The sequence below is a fragment of the Narcine bancroftii genome, chromosome 12 (genome assembly GCF_036971445.1).
Source record: "Narcine bancroftii isolate sNarBan1 chromosome 12, sNarBan1.hap1, whole genome shotgun sequence".
NCBI classification, from domain to species: domain Eukaryota; kingdom Metazoa; phylum Chordata; class Chondrichthyes; order Torpediniformes; family Narcinidae; genus Narcine; species Narcine bancroftii.
In genome coordinates, this window is record NC_091480.1 from 11,385,318 (window position 1) to 11,407,340 (window position 22,023).

Below are 22,023 nucleotides of genomic sequence, written 5' to 3' on the forward strand. Positions count from 1 at the left end.
TCTATTCAGTGATTACATCCTTGATGAAAGGTTGCAATCATTTTTGCTAGCACCCCTTTAAGCTTTCATGTTTCCCATCAATTCCGCCCCAAACCCAAACAGCCATTGTATAACACTGATGGCATTAATTGTATGTAGGTAGCCAGTTCAAATGTCAAAAGTATTAGGTCTAGAAGTGTGCCTCAATAATTTTGTTCAATTTCCATTCATTTCACAAGTTGAGAATCAACAAATGGTGCAGTGGTATTGAGATACCATAGTCAGTTAATAGCCCTGATTAAAAGGCTAAAATTGCTAACTTTAAATGATCACTTTTAATCGGGGTTATTAATACAGACTATGGGAGGATGGTATCTCATAGCCACTGAACAAAGAGGAAAACGAAAATGTTTAACACCCAGTTAATTGTTCATAATTTGTAGGACATAAAGTTACAGAGCAAGTCAGCACGCATCTAGTGCAGGGCCCTTAAAAATGCAAGGCCTGTTAATCCAGCACTGGATAGATGGTTGGCACGGAGAAAAGGCCAAAGGGCTTGTTTTGCTGCTGTATCTCCATGACTCTGCAAGTCCTACTGAAATATTGTGTTCTGCAAATATACAATCACAAGACCATTTCATGCATTGAAAGCAGAGCTTTTGGGATCATGAGAATTCTACTTGCTGCCACTTGTCCTCTTCCAGCCCCCCACCCCCGAACCTCCAGCTGTTTACCTCTGGCTCTCAGAAGTAATTGACTTGTGGGATTGTGGCCCCTGTGCTGTTTGTAATGGTTCTACAATAACTTGGAGAGCCTTGAATGTCACTGGTATTGCTCGTTGTGTTTTGTAGGTACGGAATCCTTTCCTAAGTGGGAGCACGTACTTTTCTCTGCCTGTCATAATATACACATGCAACTGAGGCCCCCGAAAAGACGGCTGAACTCTTGGGCTGATGATTGGAAACAAATCCTGGACAGCAAGCGGCAGTGATCATCTGCTTGTGGCCTTGCCATGGAACTGTGAAACCCAATTGCTTGATGCTGAAAGCAAACAATGTGATTGATGATCAATTAACAAACCAGGAAGGTTATTTGGACTGCAAGTACATAAGAAGACCTAGTTTCTGTGGATATCAGATAATTTTTGAAGGGAGGTTGGGGTACATTTCAATCAAAGAGCCATTAAACAGGGGATAGTGCAGGTTTGGTTGGTACCCAAAATAGAAATTACTTCCATTGTATCTCCCAGCAAAAATTCTTCACTACATTGCTGTTGGGAATCTTCCATAATCTTCAGTCGTCGATCTGTGTTGTGTAATATGTTGCAGGTGAGAAATTGAACCAGATCCAGGAATACTTGATAGATATTGAATAAGGAAACTGCAAAAATGAACTAAGGTATCCTGCATTTCAATGTTGGATAGAACTTGTGGGGATTTTGGGTTTCACTGCTGTATAGTGAGAAATGGTACCATTGATCGATGGAGAGAATTCATGATCTGTTTTCTTTTTGTATGCGATAGCATAATGCACTTTTATCAGGGATTGCATTTACCATTGATGACGGTGGTGCTACATACAAAACCTTTTAACCCTTGCTGTCTAAACTATGGTAGCTGAAATCCCTGATAAGCCCAACTTGTTCAGAGTCCCGAGGCAATATTTGCATCCAGAGCAAGAAATTTCCCAGGACATTGTTCCGCTTTTGGGTTAACCCATTTTAACGTCACAGATATTTTAGCTTGACAGAACATCTGTCAAACAGATGACCCCTCTCACTGCTCACCAGCTGACTGTTTCAAGTGCTCAGAGATTTTCCAGACTGAAGAATTGAAACGCTCAGATAAATGTTTACCTTTAAATCTGGCACAGTTTACTATTTGACTTGTCAGCTCCTATTTCCTTTGTTCTTAACTGATCTTTGCAATGGGCGTGCAAAGAAAATAGAAACCACTTTTGGCCTCAAAAATTCAGCTAATAATGGCAGCTAAAATGCAAGTATATTTAAATCTGCAACCAGATTATTTAAAATGTTATTTAGGTATTTTACCTTGCACTCTTTAACAGTGGCATTGTATGGAATTCCTGATAGTCATAAAAGCAGATGATCATCAGTGGGTTTTTTTAACAATGGATAATGCGAGCATGCACAATATTGTGACTGTACTCATGAGATGAAGCAAGGCACCTTGTTTTTTTTGTCTCACTGGTAAATTTTGAAACTGCTGTCTCAACAGTTGGTAAAATATTAGTAGAGATTTAAATATGGAAGCCACTTAATTTTCAATGATTTGAATAAAAGGGACTTTTAAATACCAAGTAGTTATGATTATATTTAAAATTGGTGGTCATGATTCTACTTGATGTAGTCCCGTTCATTTTCATCGGCTTTCTATCATATTGTAGCTCCTGCCACGGACTAAAGAGACATCCAGCCGGTGGGTGCGAGGGTGAACCAGGGAACTGATTTCGTGGCTTGAAGTCACTGCGTTGGGATGCCGGCTTCCAGGAAGTGACGTGTGCCGGCTTCCGGGAAGTGACGTCAGCGCGTGGCCGGCTCACTCTTCGGGCCAGCAGGACACCGCCTGGAAGCAGGGAGTTCCCTTAGTCTACACGTACTGGTGAGGGGGGCCACCTTGGGTTGGACGACGGGTGCGACAATTCGGCCCGTCTAACTGCGCGGCCTGCTACAGTATCACATGCATCCCTGGTATTTTGCAGCTCAGAAATATTTGGGGGGACCTTCTCCTTTCCTGCCCTCATTTAGCCTCTTAAGTCTCTCCTACTGTTCTTTGTTAATAGATATAATGCAGTTTCTTTGCGTTTTCATTCTCTTGAGTCGTGCCTTCTGAAAGCTTGCTGGATCTCTCCGCGATTGTTGTATTTAGCAGACCTGGCTCGAGATTCACTGTTTACTCTATGGAGTGACATCCAAAACATTTTTTTTTAAAGAAAGGAATCTACGTCTATTAAAGTACTGAGTATATATTTAGAGACATGAGGTTTCAAAAAGAAAGAGATCCAACGAGTTGGAAGGGAGAATCACCATGATGTTGCTGGGACAGGAGGGTTGAAGTTCGGATGGGCTGAGTCTTTCTTCGCCAAGAGCATCTTTTCTCAGTGATGCCCCCCTTCCCTGTGAAGTTTTTGTTTCTTCCGTACTACTCTCCTACCCACTACATAAAAATACAATGTTAGGTGAGGTGAAAACAAGGGCCATGGATAAAGTCAATACTCAATCATTTGCTGAGGGAGACCATTCTAGAACTAGAGGGAACAGGTTTTAAGGTGAGAGGGAAGAGATACAAGAGGGATCTGAGGAGAAACAGCTACGAATACAATATTCAAAAGATTTGGACAGATAATTGGATAGGAAGAGTATAAATGGATACAGACCAAATGCATGATCTCAAGAATACTGATGAATATGGAAAAGCTGAGACAACAGGCGTGCTCCAAGAAGTAAGAGATGGATTTGAACGTCAATTTTGAATATCAATTGGTGCTTAAAGTACAAACTTTTTTTTTAAAAAAACTCCCATTTAATTTCTTCTGGAAGCCAACAGATTTATCACTGGAAGAAACAAGGTTGTGGATCATCATTCACATGTCAGTTATTTCAATTTAACAATGTGTTATTCCAGTATGATTGACCATGAAGAAATGAAAAAAATAGTTTATTCAGCAAAAACAATTACAAAAATTCACAGATTTCTTATACAATTTCAAAAGTTCAAATCAACTGGAAATAAATTATGAAGACAGGTTCTAAAATATCAGCTGTAACCTTTCCTGCAATAGCCACACTTTGAACGATGAATCAGGATATACTAAGTGACGTGAAAACTAAGTGACCTGCAGTGACGTGAAGATTAGTGGCACGCGGTTTTGTGGGATCACAAGTCTTACTGAGTTACCGGTGGGGGGAAAAAAGTAATTGCTTTGGAATGGTTTGCATGGAAAATTTTGAGAAATGTAGAAATTAAAAATGTATGCAAATTGGTATTCAAAGCCAATAGTATCAGTGAAGACTGAACCGTACATTTACTGAATAATAATAATCCATCCATAGTTAACTGGAGCAAATTGTTTTGTCTCTTTACATAATATTGGCTACTTTAATTCTTAAAATTTCAGTTATAGTCATTTCTGAATGTTTTACTGCAGTATCTAACTGCAATGTGGAAAAACATTATTTACAAATATGAACACTTTATATTTGAACTCCAATTGGTTGCTTTGAGCATGTAATGTGACAGTACCACATCAGTCACAAATGTTCAGTTTCCAAACGGCGCACTTCTTTGACGACCAAGTCGATATTTATGATGGGATTGAAGTACAAAGCCCAATAAAATAGGCAGTCACAAACAAAATGAGGAATTATCGGCCACATTATAGCAACAAGGATTCCTTGGCTTGAAATTTTCCAGAAATGGCTCCACATTTTCTGAGGGATCGTCCTAGAGGAGAACATTTCAAATTATTCTCATATTCTATGGGTATAAAAAAAAAGTTAGAATACTTGAAAGGTTTGAAATGTGTTACAAAATTAATGGACAAAAAAATTGATTTTTAAAGCTCAGTTCAAAGTTTAAACGGAGCTGTAAAAATTGTCTGATTCATTCAAAAGTCTTGGCCAGGGGTGGCCAACCATTTTTTTAAAAAAAACTCACATTCCACCTTGAATAACCCCGATGCCAAAAGTGCTGTGATTGGTAAGGGATGGCTTAACGTGGTATGTGAGTGGGAAGGGAAGATTGAGAATCACTGCTCCAATCCAAAATATTTTACTTGTGAAAAATTGTCATTGGCCCATTTCCTTTGGAGTTCTGAAACCGTCCACATAACGAGTCAATTAGGCACGATTAAAACAGTGGTTTTCAAACTTTTTCTTCCCACTCACATATCACCTGAAGCAATCGCTTACTAATCAGAGCACATGGCATAGGGAATACTTGGTACGTGAGTGGAAAGAAAAAGGTTGAGAACCACTGGAATAAAAGGTATTTTTGACTAGAAATTCCATCCAAAATTCAGCAATGTATTCAATGTGCAAAAGAGTTACCTGAATCCTCCTCTTGACCAAAGTTTCCAGAATGCAAACCCTTCCAGGACAGACAGAAGCATTGCATTTACAATTATAAAACGTGATGTCCAGTAGTGCACGTCCAACCAATCCCAAGCAAATTCAGCAATCAACTGATATGGTATCAGGGAGTATTTCACAAGGAATTCGGCCCACTGCTTCAAGCTGATGTCATCAGACTTTGAAGAGAAAGAATTTCAAAGTAATTGCATGATTGAGTAAAAAAATTTCATATGACAAGTGGAATTTCAAACTTAATTTCTCAAGCGATTAATTCAGAGAAGAATTTTGTCAACCAATTTTTTAAAAAAAAAACACAAAATAATGGTGGACAGGGAGTACAACAATTAGGTTCTGCTTTAACAATCAAATCAGAAATTAATGTTTGAAGAATGAATGTAGTTACATCGCCCCCAGCATTTATCTCGTTTGTCACTTCAGGGCAAATAGTGGTTCCATTGGAAGCGAAACTCGTAAAGAAAGGGGAAGTCAATCTGCCAGTCAAGGGAATGGTTAAATGGAAGATTTAAATTTCTAGCGAAAATACAAAAATGCGGGAGGAATTCAGCAAGCCTCGCAGCGACCATTGGAGGTAAAGTTATATAACTGACAATTCGGGCCTGAGCCCTGCTTCAAGGATACCTGCTGATTTTCTCCTGCATTTCTGTGGTTTTAATTGCAATCACAGTGTTTGCATACTTTTGTGTTTCGTAAGATTTCTTGTGACTATTGGTTGGGGCTTATCAGGCCAGATCACCAAGCTGCAATCAGAGAATTGTGGAGAGAAATATTAGTCTTCAAATTCACAATGGGAATGGTAATAAAGTCAGTGTGAATGTTGAAAGGTACAACAGGTAGTTAATTTAGAATGAGTTTTTGTTATTTCAATTTTTTTTATTAATACAAATGACAATATGCAGTCAATATATTTATAATCTACCATGACCAGAATGTAAAGAGCATTCCTGGTGCCTTAATTTCAGATCAAATTCTTGTGGTGAAATCCACAGAATCATAAAGTGGGATTATTCAAAAGGAGCACACAACAATCATGACTTTGCAGATGCAAAAGATTTAGTGAATCAAATCACCATCCAGCTTCTTGCATCACTATGATGGGATACATTCTTCCGAAAATGCATTTAGTCCACACTTGACAACAAACTCCAAGGTTAGAACTGAACAAGAGCAGGAAAAAAAAGCAGTAGTTAACAAAGAGATGTCAGTCCTGCAAGAGAGGTGAATGATATCTCGAATAAAGCTTAAAAAAAAAAAATCAGGGTTTTTAAAAGACTGAGCTCAGAGTTTGGGCTGCATTTTCTTTTAGAGTCCAGTTTTTAGTCTTAGGCACAAGTGAGACTCTTGACCTTCTCCTAGAGAATTCCACACGGCAGTACATCCAGGAAGTATCTGATATGCAGCTAATTTAGAAGCTCGAGAAGTTTAAAATGTTTAAAGCTTTGCAAGTTCCTTTAGTGATGACGGACAATGCGCAGGGCAAGAATCTCTCGGAATGGTTCTCTCAACATCAGTGTCAAACCACTTGGCTCTCATTCCAGTCATGAAAGCAGGTTTCCTCCTTTCCACCCTTTTACAATGTGTTTCCAATAACTTAGCAGCAGGGAAGAGAAAGGATGGATATGCCCTTGGCGAATGAAAGGCCCAATGTACTTTATAATATACAAAAGCTGATCCTGAGCCAGGAAAAACAAGGATTTACTAGAAGCAGTCCATTCCAGAATTTTTTAAAAAACTGAGGACAATGCTTAAAGAGCTTGAGACCAATTCAAATAGTATTCATTCTGGAATTCAAAAGCATTATATAACAAATGATAACTTTTCCTATATTATTTCAACTGAATTGATGTGCTATACTCAGCAAGATCTCAAGTAATTTGATAGAAAAAAACATTTAAAAAAAAAATGTTGAAAATGGATTAGGATTATTCCCTGCTCTTCTCTGAAATAATGCCAGGAGATCATTTACATGTGACCTTCAGAGAGGTTAGATGGAGCCACAGGTAATACATCACCTGACGCACACCTCAACTCTACTGGAATATCATGTATTTCTATTTCCAAGACCCTCTGAGCCAAAGTGGCCAAACTACAACCCGCAGACTAACTGCAGCCCATTTTTAAGTGACCTGTTAGAACGAAGGCTCTTAAAAAAATTGCAATGTACATTCTCCTTCTTAGTTTCAACACAAGATGCCACTGCCGTTTTGAAAAATATAGAAGTCCAAAAAATCTGAATGCCAGAACACCCAAGAATCCAGACTTGACAAAAATTCAATTTTTTAAATTTAGTGGGCTTTTGTGTGCAGAAATGCCACAGATCCACTGCGGCTACAAGCAACCACTTTTTCCTTTAAAAATGCTCATTTTGATAAATGAAGCCTGCTGCATTTGCTTATGAATAAACCATCAAAATTTATCTGAACATCTCTTTGTTCCTCCTTAAATTTGAACTTTAAAAGTACTGCCTGATAATCCAGAAAAATCAAAAAAAATCCGGACTGACCCAATCCCCGAGCAGTCTGGATTTTCTGACTCCGACTATACTTGACTACCATCGAACTTCTTCGTTTCAACACTAGATGCTGCCGCATAATTAAATAAATAATTTTATTGACTGAAAACTGCTAGGCTTTATATTGTTTGGCCCATACCTCTTTATATTTTTCTGTATGTGGCCCACAACCAAAAAGGTTTGGCTCCCCCTGCTCTGAGCCAAAGATGAGAGTGCCACCTACAAGTGTCTAGCCAACTCGAATTCAAAGTTGGAAGTACGACTGCGGTGTGAAAATCAGGTTGATCATTCTAGAGCGGACACAAGGCAATGACTGCTATTTCTTTAAGTAATGAGTTGAAACAAAGTAGGAATTTAGAAGAGACTCAATTCTCTATGGAAAACTTGCATGGCTGTACAATCTCAAACCAAAGATGACTAGTTAAAATATAAAACCTTAATAGAGTTGTGGACTGGTGCGACAGAACTGCACAGTGTTCGTATTCTGAATGTTGAGCACAAATGCAAGTCTAGTACAGTTTTGAGATAGGAAAGAGCTTGCAAGATTCAGACAATACCCAAATTATTGTTTGTTTCTCGATTAGTATTAGTTTTCCATGACTGAATGTAGACTGAACAAATGAGAACATCTAGCATTTTCACCAAATAGATTTTCTTAACTACCGTATTTCACACAAGTAACAAAGGGCTTACCCAGTACTTGCGAAAAATATCTGCTTCCTGTGTCATCTCAGACTTCTTGGGAGAAATGGTGTGGATCAGGGGCAGAAATATTTCTGAGTAATCAAACAGGTAGAGATACAGCATGGTCAACCGTGGGGAGCTCTTCAGTGCATACAACAGAGATAGTGACTTGCCTACATGCATTGCCTGAAAAAAAAATGTTTGTATTCCACAGCAAGCAGAGAAGAAACAAAAATTTATTTTAGATAATCAGAACAAATATCTTAAAATGAAACAAAATATTAATACATTACTGAATAGAGGACCAGTTACACATCTCATTAAAAACTCCATATGATAGTTATAGGCCAACAAAATCAAGGCAAACAAAATTTAAAAAATATACCATTCATTGCATCGATAGGGAAAAGACATCACGTCAAATGTTTCTATATATATAAAAAAAACCCACTTACCTTATATTCCCAAAGATTCTGGGGGGGTTTTACTCCAAGTGTTTTTACATTCTCCAATTCTATTAGAATAGCTTTCCTATGAAGTTCTCTTTCAATGTTGAAAGGGGGCTTTGCAAACTCTTCTTCACTTAGAGTCAACAATAGCCTAAAAACATTTAATGGAAGAACAAATTTAAATACAAGATCTACACTATAAATGTAAATTAAAAGAAAAACTTGCATTTATCATCCCTTTCAGAATTTCCAAATTCTTTACAACCAAAGAAAGATTAAATCTTTAGCCAAATCAATCTCACATTGATATTTAAAGATACCACTCATTGCAATGGTCTAACAGTTTGAATTAAATCTTAATAAATCAGTATGATGAAGTGAAATCTATTTATCATTCAAATTTTCCTCAATTTACATTCCTTCAACTAGAAAATTGTATTCAAGTGCCAAACTTTGGGGAACAAAGTATCTTCAGAAATCCACGAACACAGAAATAAATTGATAAACCTTTGTATAATTTGTTATCATAGGCTTGCCAATAGAAACTGATGCAGGAAATCTATCGAGTCCTGCAAGCACCACGAAGAGCGCAAGGTGAATAACCATTGACAAGTATTTGGAAAGGATGAGAAGTTACTTTTCAATTCCACGAAGTGCATTCGAGAAGGGAGACAGTATTTCGGAACATAGTCTAAAGCATTCTTGAGAAACTGCTCTAATGGTTAGGTTTCAGAAGTACCCTCGATTACATAAAGCAAATGACCTCCTCCAGATGAATTTAAGTAAACCTCACCTTCCATTAACTTCCTCTTCCAGAAACCTATCTTTGTAAACAGTAGCCCATTGACCCAATTGCTCTAACCAGAGAGTCACTTCTTTGGGGGTCCATTTGGTCACAGGTTTGTGCACAAGAAGATCTTGTTCAGTTTCTCTACTCCAGAGATAAACTAGAAGTACCACCTGCACAAGAAATAATTTATTAATGCAAAAGCAAAACAAAAAAAAACATGCTAGAAATCCCAAATATGCTTTTTTTTGCTTACTAACAACTCCCACTCTCCATAGGGACGAGGTAAATATCAAACTTGTGACTTGGAAAGCATCACACCTCCCACGGATTCCACTGGCCTGTGAAAATCCAAGGCAGATGGTGCAAGTCTCGCGCCAGGCCATACCTTTCTCTGCAGCAGGTCTCCCAAGTCGACAGGCTCTGGCAAGATTTTGTTTTCTTTTTTAAATGAAATACAATGTTGGGAAGTGTACAGTAATGCTCCTTGGTAGAAGAAATAGATGGCTATTATTTTGATTGGGAGAAAATTCAAAATTCTGAGGCACAAAGGGACTTGAGATTCCTTGAGTAGGACAGCCTACAGATTGAGCCAGTGGTGAAGAAGACATATACAATGTTGGCATTGATTTCGAGAGGGATAGCATACAAGAGCAGGGATGTCAAGTTGGGATTCTGTAAGACACTGGTGAGACCTCACTTGGAGCATTGTGTAGTTTTAGGTGCCGTATTTGAGAAAAGACATGCTGGCATTAGAGAGAGTTCAGAAAAGATTGACTCGTATGATACCAGGAACGAAAGGGTTAGTAGATGAGGAACAATTGTCAGCTCTTGGACTGAACTTGGAGTACAGGATGATTGGGGGGGTGGGGGGGGGAGGGTGGTGGGGAAAGAACCACATCACATATAGTTATTTTCAAAGGCTTGGAAAGAGGAAATGTGGCAAGGATGTTTCCCATCGTAGGGGATTCTAGGACAAGAGAGCATAATTTCAGGAAAAAAAGGGTATGAATTTAAAACAGATGCGGAAAAAATTCTTTAGAGAGTCACCATTCTGTGGAACTAGTTGCCACAGGCAGCTGTGGAAGCGAGGTTCTTGGGTGTATTCAAGGCAGAGATTTGCAGGTATTCGATTAGTCAGGGCATCAAGAGTTACGGGGAGAAACCCAGGGAGCGGAGCTGAGTGGTTAGATGGATCAGCTCATAATGAGAATAGCGGAGCAGACTCGATGGGCCAATGGGCCCATCTCGTGACAATATCATCCACAGAATTTCAAAGTAAACAAAATATTTTGTTAGCCCACAGTTGGTTGGTTAAACATTAACGATCCTATTTTTGTCTCCTTGCAAAGGGTCCCTGCCATTACATCTCATAAAAATATGAAATTAAATCTGAAATTGGATAGATTTAAGTGCAAAACACAAACCAAATGACACTTAAAAAAAGATATAAAGGAATAAAAATTTGCAGTTAAGGCTACTAAAAACTTGAAAATGACGAAACAGTTAAGTGAATAAAATCTCCACAAACCAATCCCTTATTCATCTTTTGCTGAGGGTTAATTAACAATCAATTTAAAAAGCAAAAATTGTATTGATGCTGGAAATCAGGAAGATACACAGACAGCAATTTAGAGAGAGAGAAAAACATTTCACTGAAACTCAAAGGTCAATGTTTTTCATCTTTTATTTGCCAATTCACATGACAAGTTCATTTTGCAAGCGCTTTTATTCGAGTGTGAAATGGCCTGGTAACAAATTCAGTCAAGTTATTGAGTCCGTTACCCCTCGTTAGATGTTGGTGCTCAAAAACATTTACCAGTATGAATGTCAGCCTTTTGTAAAGTACTTTTCCCGATGTACATAAATACACTTAAAGCAATTGGAACCAATTTTGTAGCAATGCAACTGTAATTAATTTTCAGTGTCTGAACAAAATTAATGCAATGATAAAAACAGAGAAAATAGTGTCAAGCAATAAAAAGAATGGCAAAATGCTGCAGAAGATCTTTATTCCAACCTATTATACAAAGACAAAGTGGTCTAAATAGAGGATTAATCTTTCTCTCATGCTGCCATAATGTTGGTAATCACAAAATGAATCGAGGTCATTATTAAAAATTACACATCAGCAACCGGGGTTTGAATCCGGTGCTGTGTGCAAGGAGATTGTACATTCTCCCCGTGCCTGCGTGGGTTTCCTCTGGGTGCTTCGATTTCCTCCCACCCTTCAAAAAAACATACATAGTTATATGTCAATTGGGAGGCACAGGGCACGAGGTCCAAAAGGGCTGTATTACATTTTTAAAATTTAAAAATATGCAAAAACCTGCATTCAGGTCAACAATCATCCATCCACTTTTCTGAAAGCATAATGTGCACCTTGAAAGGATAGATGACCTGCTCCTATTTTCTTGTGCTCTTATAAGTGTATTCCATAAACACATACTCACTGCTACACAAGTCAAAGAAGTGAGTACTCCCGAGAAAAAGCCACCTCCTTGTCGCCATTGCCCCGATTGGTTGACAACTCTTGATTGCTTTCTGCCAAATTTCTCGAAAGCCAAAACGCTATTTGAAATTTTTGTGTTGTTCTGTGTCTCCTCCCATCGTCTCTCGACATCATCAGGGAACAGCTTCTTAACAGCATCTCTGGAATGAAATAATAATGATGTTCTGCCAAAATTATGACTCATCTGGATCTGGAAATAATTGGCTGGTTTTTTTTTTAATTATTGAAAGGACAGGGAACAAGATCACCAAGAGATAATTCAAGAAATAAAAGCTAACATTTATAAAACTGCAACTTTCATTGAACAGGTATGGAAACAGTTATGAGCAATTAAATAAGTCTAGGCAATTAAATAAGTCGAGGCAATTTTCCCCATTTTGGTCGGTAAATGGCAGCTATACTGAGAAGATTGGCTTAAATCTGGGTAGAGGAATGGAGTCAAATTGTGATGGTAAGGATTTCAGGAAGAAGCCAAGATTATCTATCTGCAGTGCACATACATGCTAGAAGAACTCAGCAGGTCAGGCAGCATCTATAGGGTTAACCAACAGCTCAGGCCTGGGCCCTTCATCAGGTCCAAGCAAAAACAGGCAGGTGTCTGGATGGTGCCTGACCTGCTGAGTTTCTCCTGCATGTTTGTGTACTGCACTTGACTCCAGCATCTGCAGACTTCCTTGTTTAATTTGATTATCTATCTGGTACATTCTCAAATGGGAGATAGCTTCCTTGTTCTTCAGAATATTTCAACCTCAAAAGGAAGGCAAGTTTCTGTGAAGTGTTTAGTCCTAAAGGTAAATACTAACATTTTTCCAGTCAAACTTTGAATTATTGGTCTAAATTACCACTCAAGTATCCAATGAACGACTTAATCAACAATCCTCTTTCTGTGCACAGCTGAGGCACATCTTGTATTTAAAAACTCAGCAAAATAAAAACAGGTACTTGTTCCAAAAAGATAGACACTTTAACCATTCCGTGCCAGCATTGACCCTCACAATTAAGATGGAAAGACAAAGCAACAAATCTATCTTTGAAAGGAAATTGAGGAGTCTCAAGATGGAGTAGTGGTCCTCCCCAGAAAAAAAGTCACTGGAGAAGAAAGAAGAAGGCCTTACCTGCACGAAGGAACAGGGAGCTGTGGTGGTGAAGTGTGCCCGATCTGAGGTTGGTACCTGCCCTGCGGAGTCGCAACCTCCCAACCGGTGGACTTCAAAATTGGCTCTCGGAGCCAAAAAATGTTCACAGTGCGCAATCAAAGGAAAAAGAAAACACCGATGGGAGGGGGGCTCAGCTGAGGAGCGGGCAACCACAGCGTGACCAGCTGAAGGACGCCCGACACCAGGGCGCTCAGCTGGAGGATGAGGATGGTGGCGGGGAGAGAGCGACGAACCAGGCAAGGGAGAAAGACAGCGGGGTGACCGACAAGAGGATCAACAGCAGGAAGCCCGTCAGACAGGCAGCCCAGGGGGGGGAGCACTAACAGCAAGAGGAGGCCCGACAAAGGGATACAAGCAATTCATCAGGAAAATCAAAAGAGACACAGATACAAAGAAGAGAAGAAGACACAAACACAGATACAGACACAGAAGAGGAAAAAGACCAAGATCTTCACAGAGAGATAGAAGGCAAAACTGATGGACAGAATATAGATAAAGCTTTTTATGAAGAACAAATGAGATCATTAAAAGAATGGTTCTCATTAGAATTTAGTGCAATTAAAAGAAAAATGAAAAGAGCGGAACTGGTCATGACAGAAATCGGGAAAAGAGTAGAAAATATGGAAGAGCGGGAAACGGCTGTAGAAATGGAAGTAAATGTCTTAAGAAAAAAATTGGAAGCAAGTGACAAAAAAATTAAAGAGACACAAGAATTGTTATCTCAGAAAATTGATATGTTGGAAAATTATAGAAACAACATAAAAATAGTGGGCCTGAAGAAGGCACAGACATGAAGGAATTTATAAAAGGATGGATCCCGAAGGTCCTGGGAACAACAGAAATGCAAGAAGAAATGGAAATAGAAAGGGCACACAGAGCACTAGCTCAGAAACCGCAGTCACATCAAAAACCAAGATTCATCTTAGTAAAATTTTTGAGATATACGACAAGAGAAAATATACTGAAATGGGCAAGGAATAAAGTTAGAGAAGATAATAAGCCATTGGAATACAAGGGTCAAAAAATATTTTTTTTACCCAGACACAAGTTTTGAACTCAAAGAAGAGGAAGGAGTTTAATACAGTGAAAATTATTTTATGGAAAAAAGGTTATAAATTCATGTTTAGACATTCAGCCGTGCTTAAAATATTTATATCCGGGAAGTAAAACAGACTGTTCTCGGATATAGAGGAAGCACAAGAATTCGCAGAACGTTTGCAGGACAGAAGGAGAGATGAAGAGATGTAACAAGAATGAAGAACGGTGATAAAGTATATATAAAGATGTAAAAACAATGTACATGTAAAGAACTAAAGAGGGAAAAGAAAGGGGAAGGAAGGGAAAAAAGAGCTTTGTTATAGGTGTAAAAAAAAAAGTGTTTTCTTGGGGGGGGGGGGCTGGGGGGGGGACAGAATAACCGTCACTGCGAAATCAGTTGACACTTGTGAGCAAGATTGCAATCCAAATGGAAAGGGGAGTTGTGGTGCCCGGCAATGGATAAGGGGCAACTCAGAGAGGAGAGGGGGGCATTTGGGGATTAAGGTATTATTGGGTGTGGGAATTGTTGGAGTATTTTATGTTTTAAATGTGTTGTCATACATTGAGTTTAAAAAGGGAAAACTAAGAGATGAAAATGGGAAAAAGGGGGATGGAGGTGGCGAGGAAGCAGAAAAGAGGTGTAAACAAGATATAGGATGGCCACGTTGAACTATATGACTATAAACATTAATGGAATACATAACCAAATTAAAAGAAAGAGACTACTAAATTTACTGAAGAAAGAAAAAATAGACATAGCATTTGTGCAGGAAACGCATCTAATAGTAAAACAAAATCAAACTGGATTTATTAAGAAAAGACGAATAGAGGATAATGTCTGTAAACTTATTAATCTAATTCATGCAGTTCAAGGAAATAAGAAACCAACAGTGGCTGTTGCTTTAGGCGCAGAAAAAGCCTTTGACAGAGTAGAGTGGAACTACTTATTTAAAGTATAACAGAGGTTCAATCTACCAGAAAAATATATTAATTGGATTAAAGCATTGCATAATGGACCGTTGGTGAAGGTAGCAGTAAATGGATGTGTATCGAACCAATTTAAATTAAGTAGGTCAACTAGACAGGGATATCCATTATCCCCCTCATTGTTTGCCTTAGCAACAGAACCAATGGCAGAATTGATAAGAATAGAAAATAAAATAAAAGGGTTAAAAATAAAGGAGGAGTATAAAATCAGCTTATTTGCAGATGACATCATAGTATACCTAACAGAACCAGAGGTATCAATAAAAGAATTACATGAGAAATTGAAGGAGTATGGAGAAATATCGGGGTACAAGATCAAAGCAAATAAAAGTGAAGTGATGCCAATGAGTAACGCAGACTACACAGAATTTAAAAAAGAATCACCATTTAAATGGCGAGCACAAGTAATCCGATACCTAGGGATCAGGTTAGATAATAACTTAAGCCACCTGCACAAACTAAATTATCAGCCACGAATAAAGAAATTGCAGGAAGTCTTAGAACATTGGAAAGAATTACCGCTAACGTTGATAGGGAGGGTAAACTGCATTAAAATGAATGTGTTCCCAAGGATACAATACTTATTTCAAATGGTACCAATTCCCTTAACAGAGAAATTCTTCAATGAACTAAAGAGAATAATAAGGAAATTCTTGTGGAAAGGGGGGGAAACCGAGGCTAGTGTTAGATAAATTAATAGAAAGGTATAACCAAGGTGGTTTGTAGGTACCAAACTTTAGAAATTATTATAGAGCTGCACAATTAAGGTATTTATCAGATTTTTTACCAGACAAGGGAAAAACCAGACTGGACTAAGATAGAACTAGATAAAATAGGGGAGAAGGTTCCGGAACATATACTTTATAATTGGGATGAAAAGTTGGTGCAATATAAAAGTTCACCAGTATTGCATCGTTTACTTAATATATGGAAGTAGATCCACTTAGAAAGGAAAAAAAAACAAATTACCAAATACCAAAATTATTATTGTCACAAAATCCACTTATCCCTTTTACAATAGATAACCTTTCCTTTAGAGAATGGAAGAGAAAAGGAATCAAAAGAATAGAAAATTGTTTTTTGGGAAATAATTTATTAACATTTGAACAGCTGAAGTACAAATATGGAATAACTCACGATACAATGTTTGCATATCATCAACTGAAAGCTTATTTAAAGGATAAATTGGGAAATAGATTGTGATTACCAGAAGGAAGCAGCTTTGAATATGTGATTACAGACACAACGATAATTAAAAGATTTATAACGAACATGTACATTAAGTTGCAAGATAAGGAAAATGATGAAATAAGCTATAAACCTAAACAAAAATGGGAAAAGGATTTAAACATAAAGATTAAAAAAATGAGAAAAGTTATGTTCTGGAACTACGAAGAATACAATAAACACAAGGTTACGCAAGATACAGTATAATTGGTTACATAGGGTATATATCATGCCTCAAAAGTTAAAAGAATGGGATCCAACATTATCAGATTGATGTTTTCGCTGTAAGAAGGTAATGGGAACAACAGTACATGCAATTTGGGCATGTACGAAAGTGAATACATTTTGGGAAGGACTAAAGAAGATATTAAATAAAATCACAAAAAATAACATACCAAAAATTCCAGAGATCTTTCTTTTAAGTAACATAAGAAGTAAAGAATTAGGCCTCAAATTGGGTAAAGCGCAAAAAAGATTCATTATGATAGCCTTAGCAATCGGAAAAAAATGTATAATGTCAACTTGGAAAATGGAATAGAGCCTGAGCATACAGCAATGGTCCATGGAAATGAATAAATACATTCCATTGGAAAAAATAACATATAATTAAAAAAATAAAGTCACATTGTTTGAATAAATTTGGGAACCATACATGGAACATAACAGAGAGAGCTTGCCTCGGACCTCCATCCCCTAAAATGATAAGAAGACAAAACGACTTGATTCAGTGTGTAAAAGTAGATGACGCATTTTTCTTATTTTCCCTTGTGTGAAGACATTGTTTTATGGTTTTATTGTATATGTCGAATATTTATTGGTTTTGGAGGGGGGGAAAAGGGAGAAAATGCCACTGTGTCTATTTAACAAGAAACGTTTGTACATATTTTGGTTGATATGGTTCAGTGTGAAAAATTTTTAAAAATTAAAAAAGAAAGCGAATATATTTTGTGCTTTAGTCCTCCTCAACATCTTTTGTCAAAATTAAGTAGGGACAAGAACATCCTTCCCAAATGCCAAAAGTCTCAGTACCTACTGAGGATATCAGAAATTTATATGACCAATTGACCAATAGGTGATGAAGTTGGAGAAAAGTTCCGTGACTCACTTAATATTTAAGAATTCTGACATCTAATAATAAACACACCATGAAGTAAAATGTAGCAATGGTGATGAAGTAGGTTAGCAAATCACTGCTAAAATGGACTTCCAAAATTTTTAAAAAGCTGATTTAGTGCCATTTCCAAAATCTAAATATGTTTTCATTCAAAAATAAAAATCATTGGAAAGTTAGTTTTCAGCAATTACCAATCTTCTGACCATGATGTCACAGAATATATTCAATATCGTTGGATTTAAAAAAAAATTCTTTCAAAAGGAGAATTTCCAGATTAGATAATGAAAGATTATCAAAGTGAAAGTTGTTAAAACTGAGACAACTTATGATTGTTTGCAGTTGAACTTCTTCTGTAGTAACTAGTCATTATGTTTTGAGCACTGTATCTTTCCATACAAAAGTGGCACTATTATGTCCATCAGAACATTTGCTCATGGGCTCTGTCTGACTTTAAACACACATAACAATAGCTGCATTGTCATTTAGTTTCACCTGGTTCTCAACACAAATAAAACACTCAAAAAAAAATTGGACAAGGGTCCTGTGCCATAAAGAGACAAAACATCATTGTCACAGGATAGTTCAAACTAAAACATTGAGAACTTGAGACGCACAAACCAAAATTAACTATGCATTAGACTTGTTCGCTCGTGAAAAACAGAATTGGCAATATCCATTTCTGTTCAAAAAACAGCAAAATACATTTCTGTTGCCTTTGACAGTGATTTATTTCATCTTCTGAAAGATTTATTGTTCACCTGTATGCCAGCTGCACTTAAAATAAAACTATACCTTAAGACAATGTTGACTTTCGGAAATCCTGCCCATTTTTCTCTGCATTCTGGGCATTCAGTTTTCCTGGATGCATCCCACCACAGAGCCAAGCAATGTCGGCAGAAACTATGTCCACAGTTCAAAGTAGTTGGGTTTACCAATATTTCATAGCAACAATGACAGGAAAATTCATTGGCAAAGAGTTGAAAGGATTGTTCTGGTAACATGCTAACCTCCAACCTCTCACATTGCTCTTTGTATTTTTGCTCATACATCACCATCCATTCGATTACAACTTGGCTTTGCAAACTTGATTTTCATCTTTCAGTATTGGCCTGTAATCAAAAGTATATTAGATCAAATCTCAATTGTGCTGTCAACCAAGGTAAAGAATTTCAAGATGTTGCAACAGTTTATACAAGATGCCTTCTCGAGCACTTTCAGGAACATTACAGATGGATGAAGAACTCCCTGCACTGACTGAAGCCAAGACCCACGACCTTATGATTTCTGCGAACAACCAGAGTAGAGAATTGCAAATTACTTTTTTTTGTTGTTGAAAGAATTGCATACTTCCAGAACATGATTGAGACTGCTCAATGGTGCAAGTCGATGTTTCCATGGCCCTTGCTATTCCAACAGTTGCCGCACCAGTACTGGATTATGGTAGATGAAAAGCAGCTGAAAACGTGCAAATTCATGGAGTTTTTCTTTGAAAGGTTCAAGGGATCTGATATCTGGGCCACCATCAGTAAAAACAAATACTACTGGATTACTTTGAAAACATAGATCATCCTGTGTTCAATCTGAAATACCAGTTATATATCTTTGCTTTCAATGGATGTTGCGAGACCGGCTGACTTCCTCCAGCATTTGAGTTTTTATTACAGTCACAGCATCTGCAGACTTACATGTTTCACAAAATTCATGAGGACTTATGGCTCAGATCCAAAACACATAGATGATAATTCAACCCATTATCATATTAGTTTTCAGCATTCAGCCTTCTGCAGCAACATTGAGGTATCCTTTGTTGTAGTTGGAAGTTTTAGTTGTATACAAGAGTAGTTGTATCAAGTGCAAGAGAGAAAGTGAGAATTTATTTTTTCAAAGTGTGGTAGTGGTCTGGAACTCACTGCCCAAAAGGGTGGGAGAGAGAGATCTCACAACATTTTTTTAAAAAATCCCTGGATATATACTTGGAGAGCCTTAACCTCCAGAACTATAGACCACAAGCTGGGCAGTAAGATTAGGCTGCCATTTTTTTAATTTGTGGTTTGCAAGAGTAGAATGAGTTGTAAGAAACCAGCTATCAGTTAGCATCTTATTCTTCCATTCGATAAAACCATGGCAGATTTTTTATCTCAATGCCACTTTCCTGCACAACTCCCCAATTCCTAATTGTCTAAAAATGTATCAAACTCAGTATCAAATATACTCAGGGCTCAAGTCTCCACACCTCTCTTAGGTAAAGAATTACCAAGACTTACAACCCACCAAGTGAAGAAATTTCTTCTCATCTCAGAATGAGATGTTAATCTCTCCTTTCTGGGACCAAGACAGTTGGTTTTAGTAAAACAAGAAAGCCTGCAAACACAGTGATTGAAGTAAAAACTCTGCAATAAAAACTTAGCAGGTTAGGCAATTGTGACAGATTATGTTATATTTTATATAGATATGTTTTAAAGGAGATAAATTGTGGCAGGGTTGTTTTAGTGTAGGTTGCATACAAACATTTCAAAACAGAGTTCATTTAGAAAACTGGAGCTCTGCTCAAGCCAGACAGTCCACGCTCCGGGTGCCTTTGCAAAAACTTTGAAGAATGCCTGTAAGGACTTCACAAGAAGGCATTAATTGGACATGCTGTGGAATAATGGATTATTGTTTTGGAAAGCAACAGATGAATGAACTCAGAAGATTGGGTCCAGTGTCACAGTCTGAGTGCAGTTGGCTGTTCTAAGAGGGTCATGTGGTTTTCTCTGTCAGAGAGAGAATTCAGTTTCAGTTCCACAGTTCAGCAGCAGCTGGGACTGGAACGTGATGAGCTTGTGGGGAAAAAAAAACATTTTCAAGATGGGTTGTGAGTTCTTAGTTCAGCCTGGTCAAAGCCCTTGTGGTTCATACAAGAGGAGATGACTGGCTGTATAATGTTTCACCTGAAATATGGAAACAGAAGAGGAACTCTGTGGTGACCTGAAAGAAAGAGGTTATCCTCTGGAAAACCTTGATTGTGCAAGTTTCTTCGGCAAGACACTGAAGTGGCTGATCTGAAGAAATCAGTTGTGGGTGTCCAACGAGCAACAAATCTCTCTCTGAAAACCAACAAGAACCTTCCTAAACAGTAACCATTTACTTTTCAAGCACCAAAGCTTGGTGAAATTCATAAATGTTAAATTGTATGCAGTTTAAGAATTGCCTGCAACCAGTGAGATTGGACTGTAAATTAAAGAACTTGTATACACATTACATACATGTGCGCTTAGAATTAGAAGGGGGTTAAGTGAATAGTAATAAGTTAAAGTTTGATCCTGTTTAAAGATAATTAAAAGCAACTTTTGTTTAAGTAACCATTTGTCTTGGTTTTGGGGGTCCTCTTGGCTCATAACACAGTGTACTTTATTAGCAAAGATAAAACATTACAGGCCTGGTCCCTTCCTCAAGCCTTGAAGGCCAGAAGCCCAAAATATAAGTTATGCATCTTTACTTTTGCCACATAAAGTACACTGGGTTTCTCCACCATTGTTCCTCCCCCCCCCCCCAACTTGGTTTTAGAGACCCATGCCAGAGGAAACATCTGGAGCCACTTGGCCGTGCCCAAATGATGTTTTTGGAGGAGGTTACCAGGAAAGTTGATGAAGGAAAAGCTGTGGATGTTTACAAAGTCCTTTGATAAGGTCCCACCTGAGGGGATAATCAGAAGGTTCACACGCGAGGTATTCATGGTGAAGTAGGCTTCGTTGAGATCACCTCCAATCCCTTCTCAACCCAGTCGGCTTAATTTCCCCTCATTGGGCAAACATCCGATCCAAGGAATCAAACTGGTGTCAGGTCACGCACTCCCTGTTAAAGTATAACAATTCTCCCACCTAATCTCGCCACATACTCTGCTCTGAAGGGTTCTAATGCTTTGTACAAACTATAAATGGCCTGTTAAAGTGGCTGATGGTGTTTGTAAAATCCTGCCAACGCAGAGGTCTGTAGCCAAGAGGGCAGCGCCTGTGCTTGGCCGTGGCCAAGAGAGTTTGCAGACCCCAGGGGAACGGTCCAATGCAGCCCCACCCCACCCCATCAAACTTTTACCTCTTAAACTCCAATCATAATGGTCCAATAATCCCCCCTGGGTAAGAGCTCTCGTTGGCACAACCTGATTATAATCATCCTAAGGCGCAGATTGCCAAATGCATGCATGTCCATGCAGAGTTAGGAGAATCACAGGTCAGTTCCCTGGGAGTCACAGGCCGAAACGACTCCCAGAGGAGGAAGTCCTTATGACCGAGGTCAACCCCCGCCTGAGCTGGGTCCCGGGCCTTTCCCCCCCGCGGGGGGGGGGGGGGGGGCTGACCTTTTAAGGCGCGGGCACCTCTCCCAATCGATTCTCTTCCTCACCTCGCGCCTGGCCCCCGATCCTCACGGCGAACGCCAGCGTCCAGCCGCCATTGCTACTGCATCCCCAGGTGTCCCCTGACGTCAGCC

The 22,023-nt window shown here is 38.4% G+C and overlaps 2 protein-coding genes across 10 annotated transcripts in view; one reads left to right on the forward strand and one right to left on the reverse strand.

Moving 5' to 3' along the window:
- LOC138746919 (5'(3')-deoxyribonucleotidase, mitochondrial-like) overlaps positions 1-10,404 on the forward strand; it is a 22,501-nt gene extending 12,097 nt beyond the window's left edge. For 2 of the 6 annotated variants that reach the window (XM_069905586.1, XM_069905587.1), the window contains exon 6: positions 831-2,294. In XM_069905586.1, the coding sequence (XP_069761687.1) occupies positions 831-970 (140 nt within the window). In that variant the 3' untranslated portion in view covers positions 971-2,294. Of the gene's footprint in view, positions 1-830; positions 2,295-2,385 lie in introns of those variants that run through there. The other 4 variants (XR_011347185.1, XR_011347184.1, XR_011347183.1 and 1 more) reach the window with 4 other exon arrangements.
- On the reverse strand, positions 3,641-22,023 carry LOC138746917 (bifunctional apoptosis regulator-like). 4 transcript variants are annotated; one of them, XM_069905581.1, is made up of 8 exons: positions 21,937-22,023; positions 18,564-18,665; positions 11,975-12,173; positions 9,528-9,694; positions 8,741-8,885; positions 8,295-8,471; positions 5,048-5,247; positions 3,641-4,442 (listed from the first exon to the last, which is right to left on the reverse strand). In XM_069905581.1, exons 2-8 carry the CDS (start codon positions 18,599-18,601, stop codon positions 4,250-4,252), a joined length of 1,119 nt encoding a protein of 372 aa, XP_069761682.1. In that variant the 5' UTR covers positions 18,602-18,665; positions 21,937-22,023; the 3' UTR covers positions 3,641-4,249. The 4 variants fall into 4 exon arrangements, with proteins under 4 accessions (XP_069761682.1, XP_069761679.1, XP_069761680.1 ...); XM_069905578.1 differs by having other exon boundaries at positions 18,349-18,665; XM_069905579.1 differs by having other exon boundaries at positions 18,349-18,665; positions 21,893-21,994.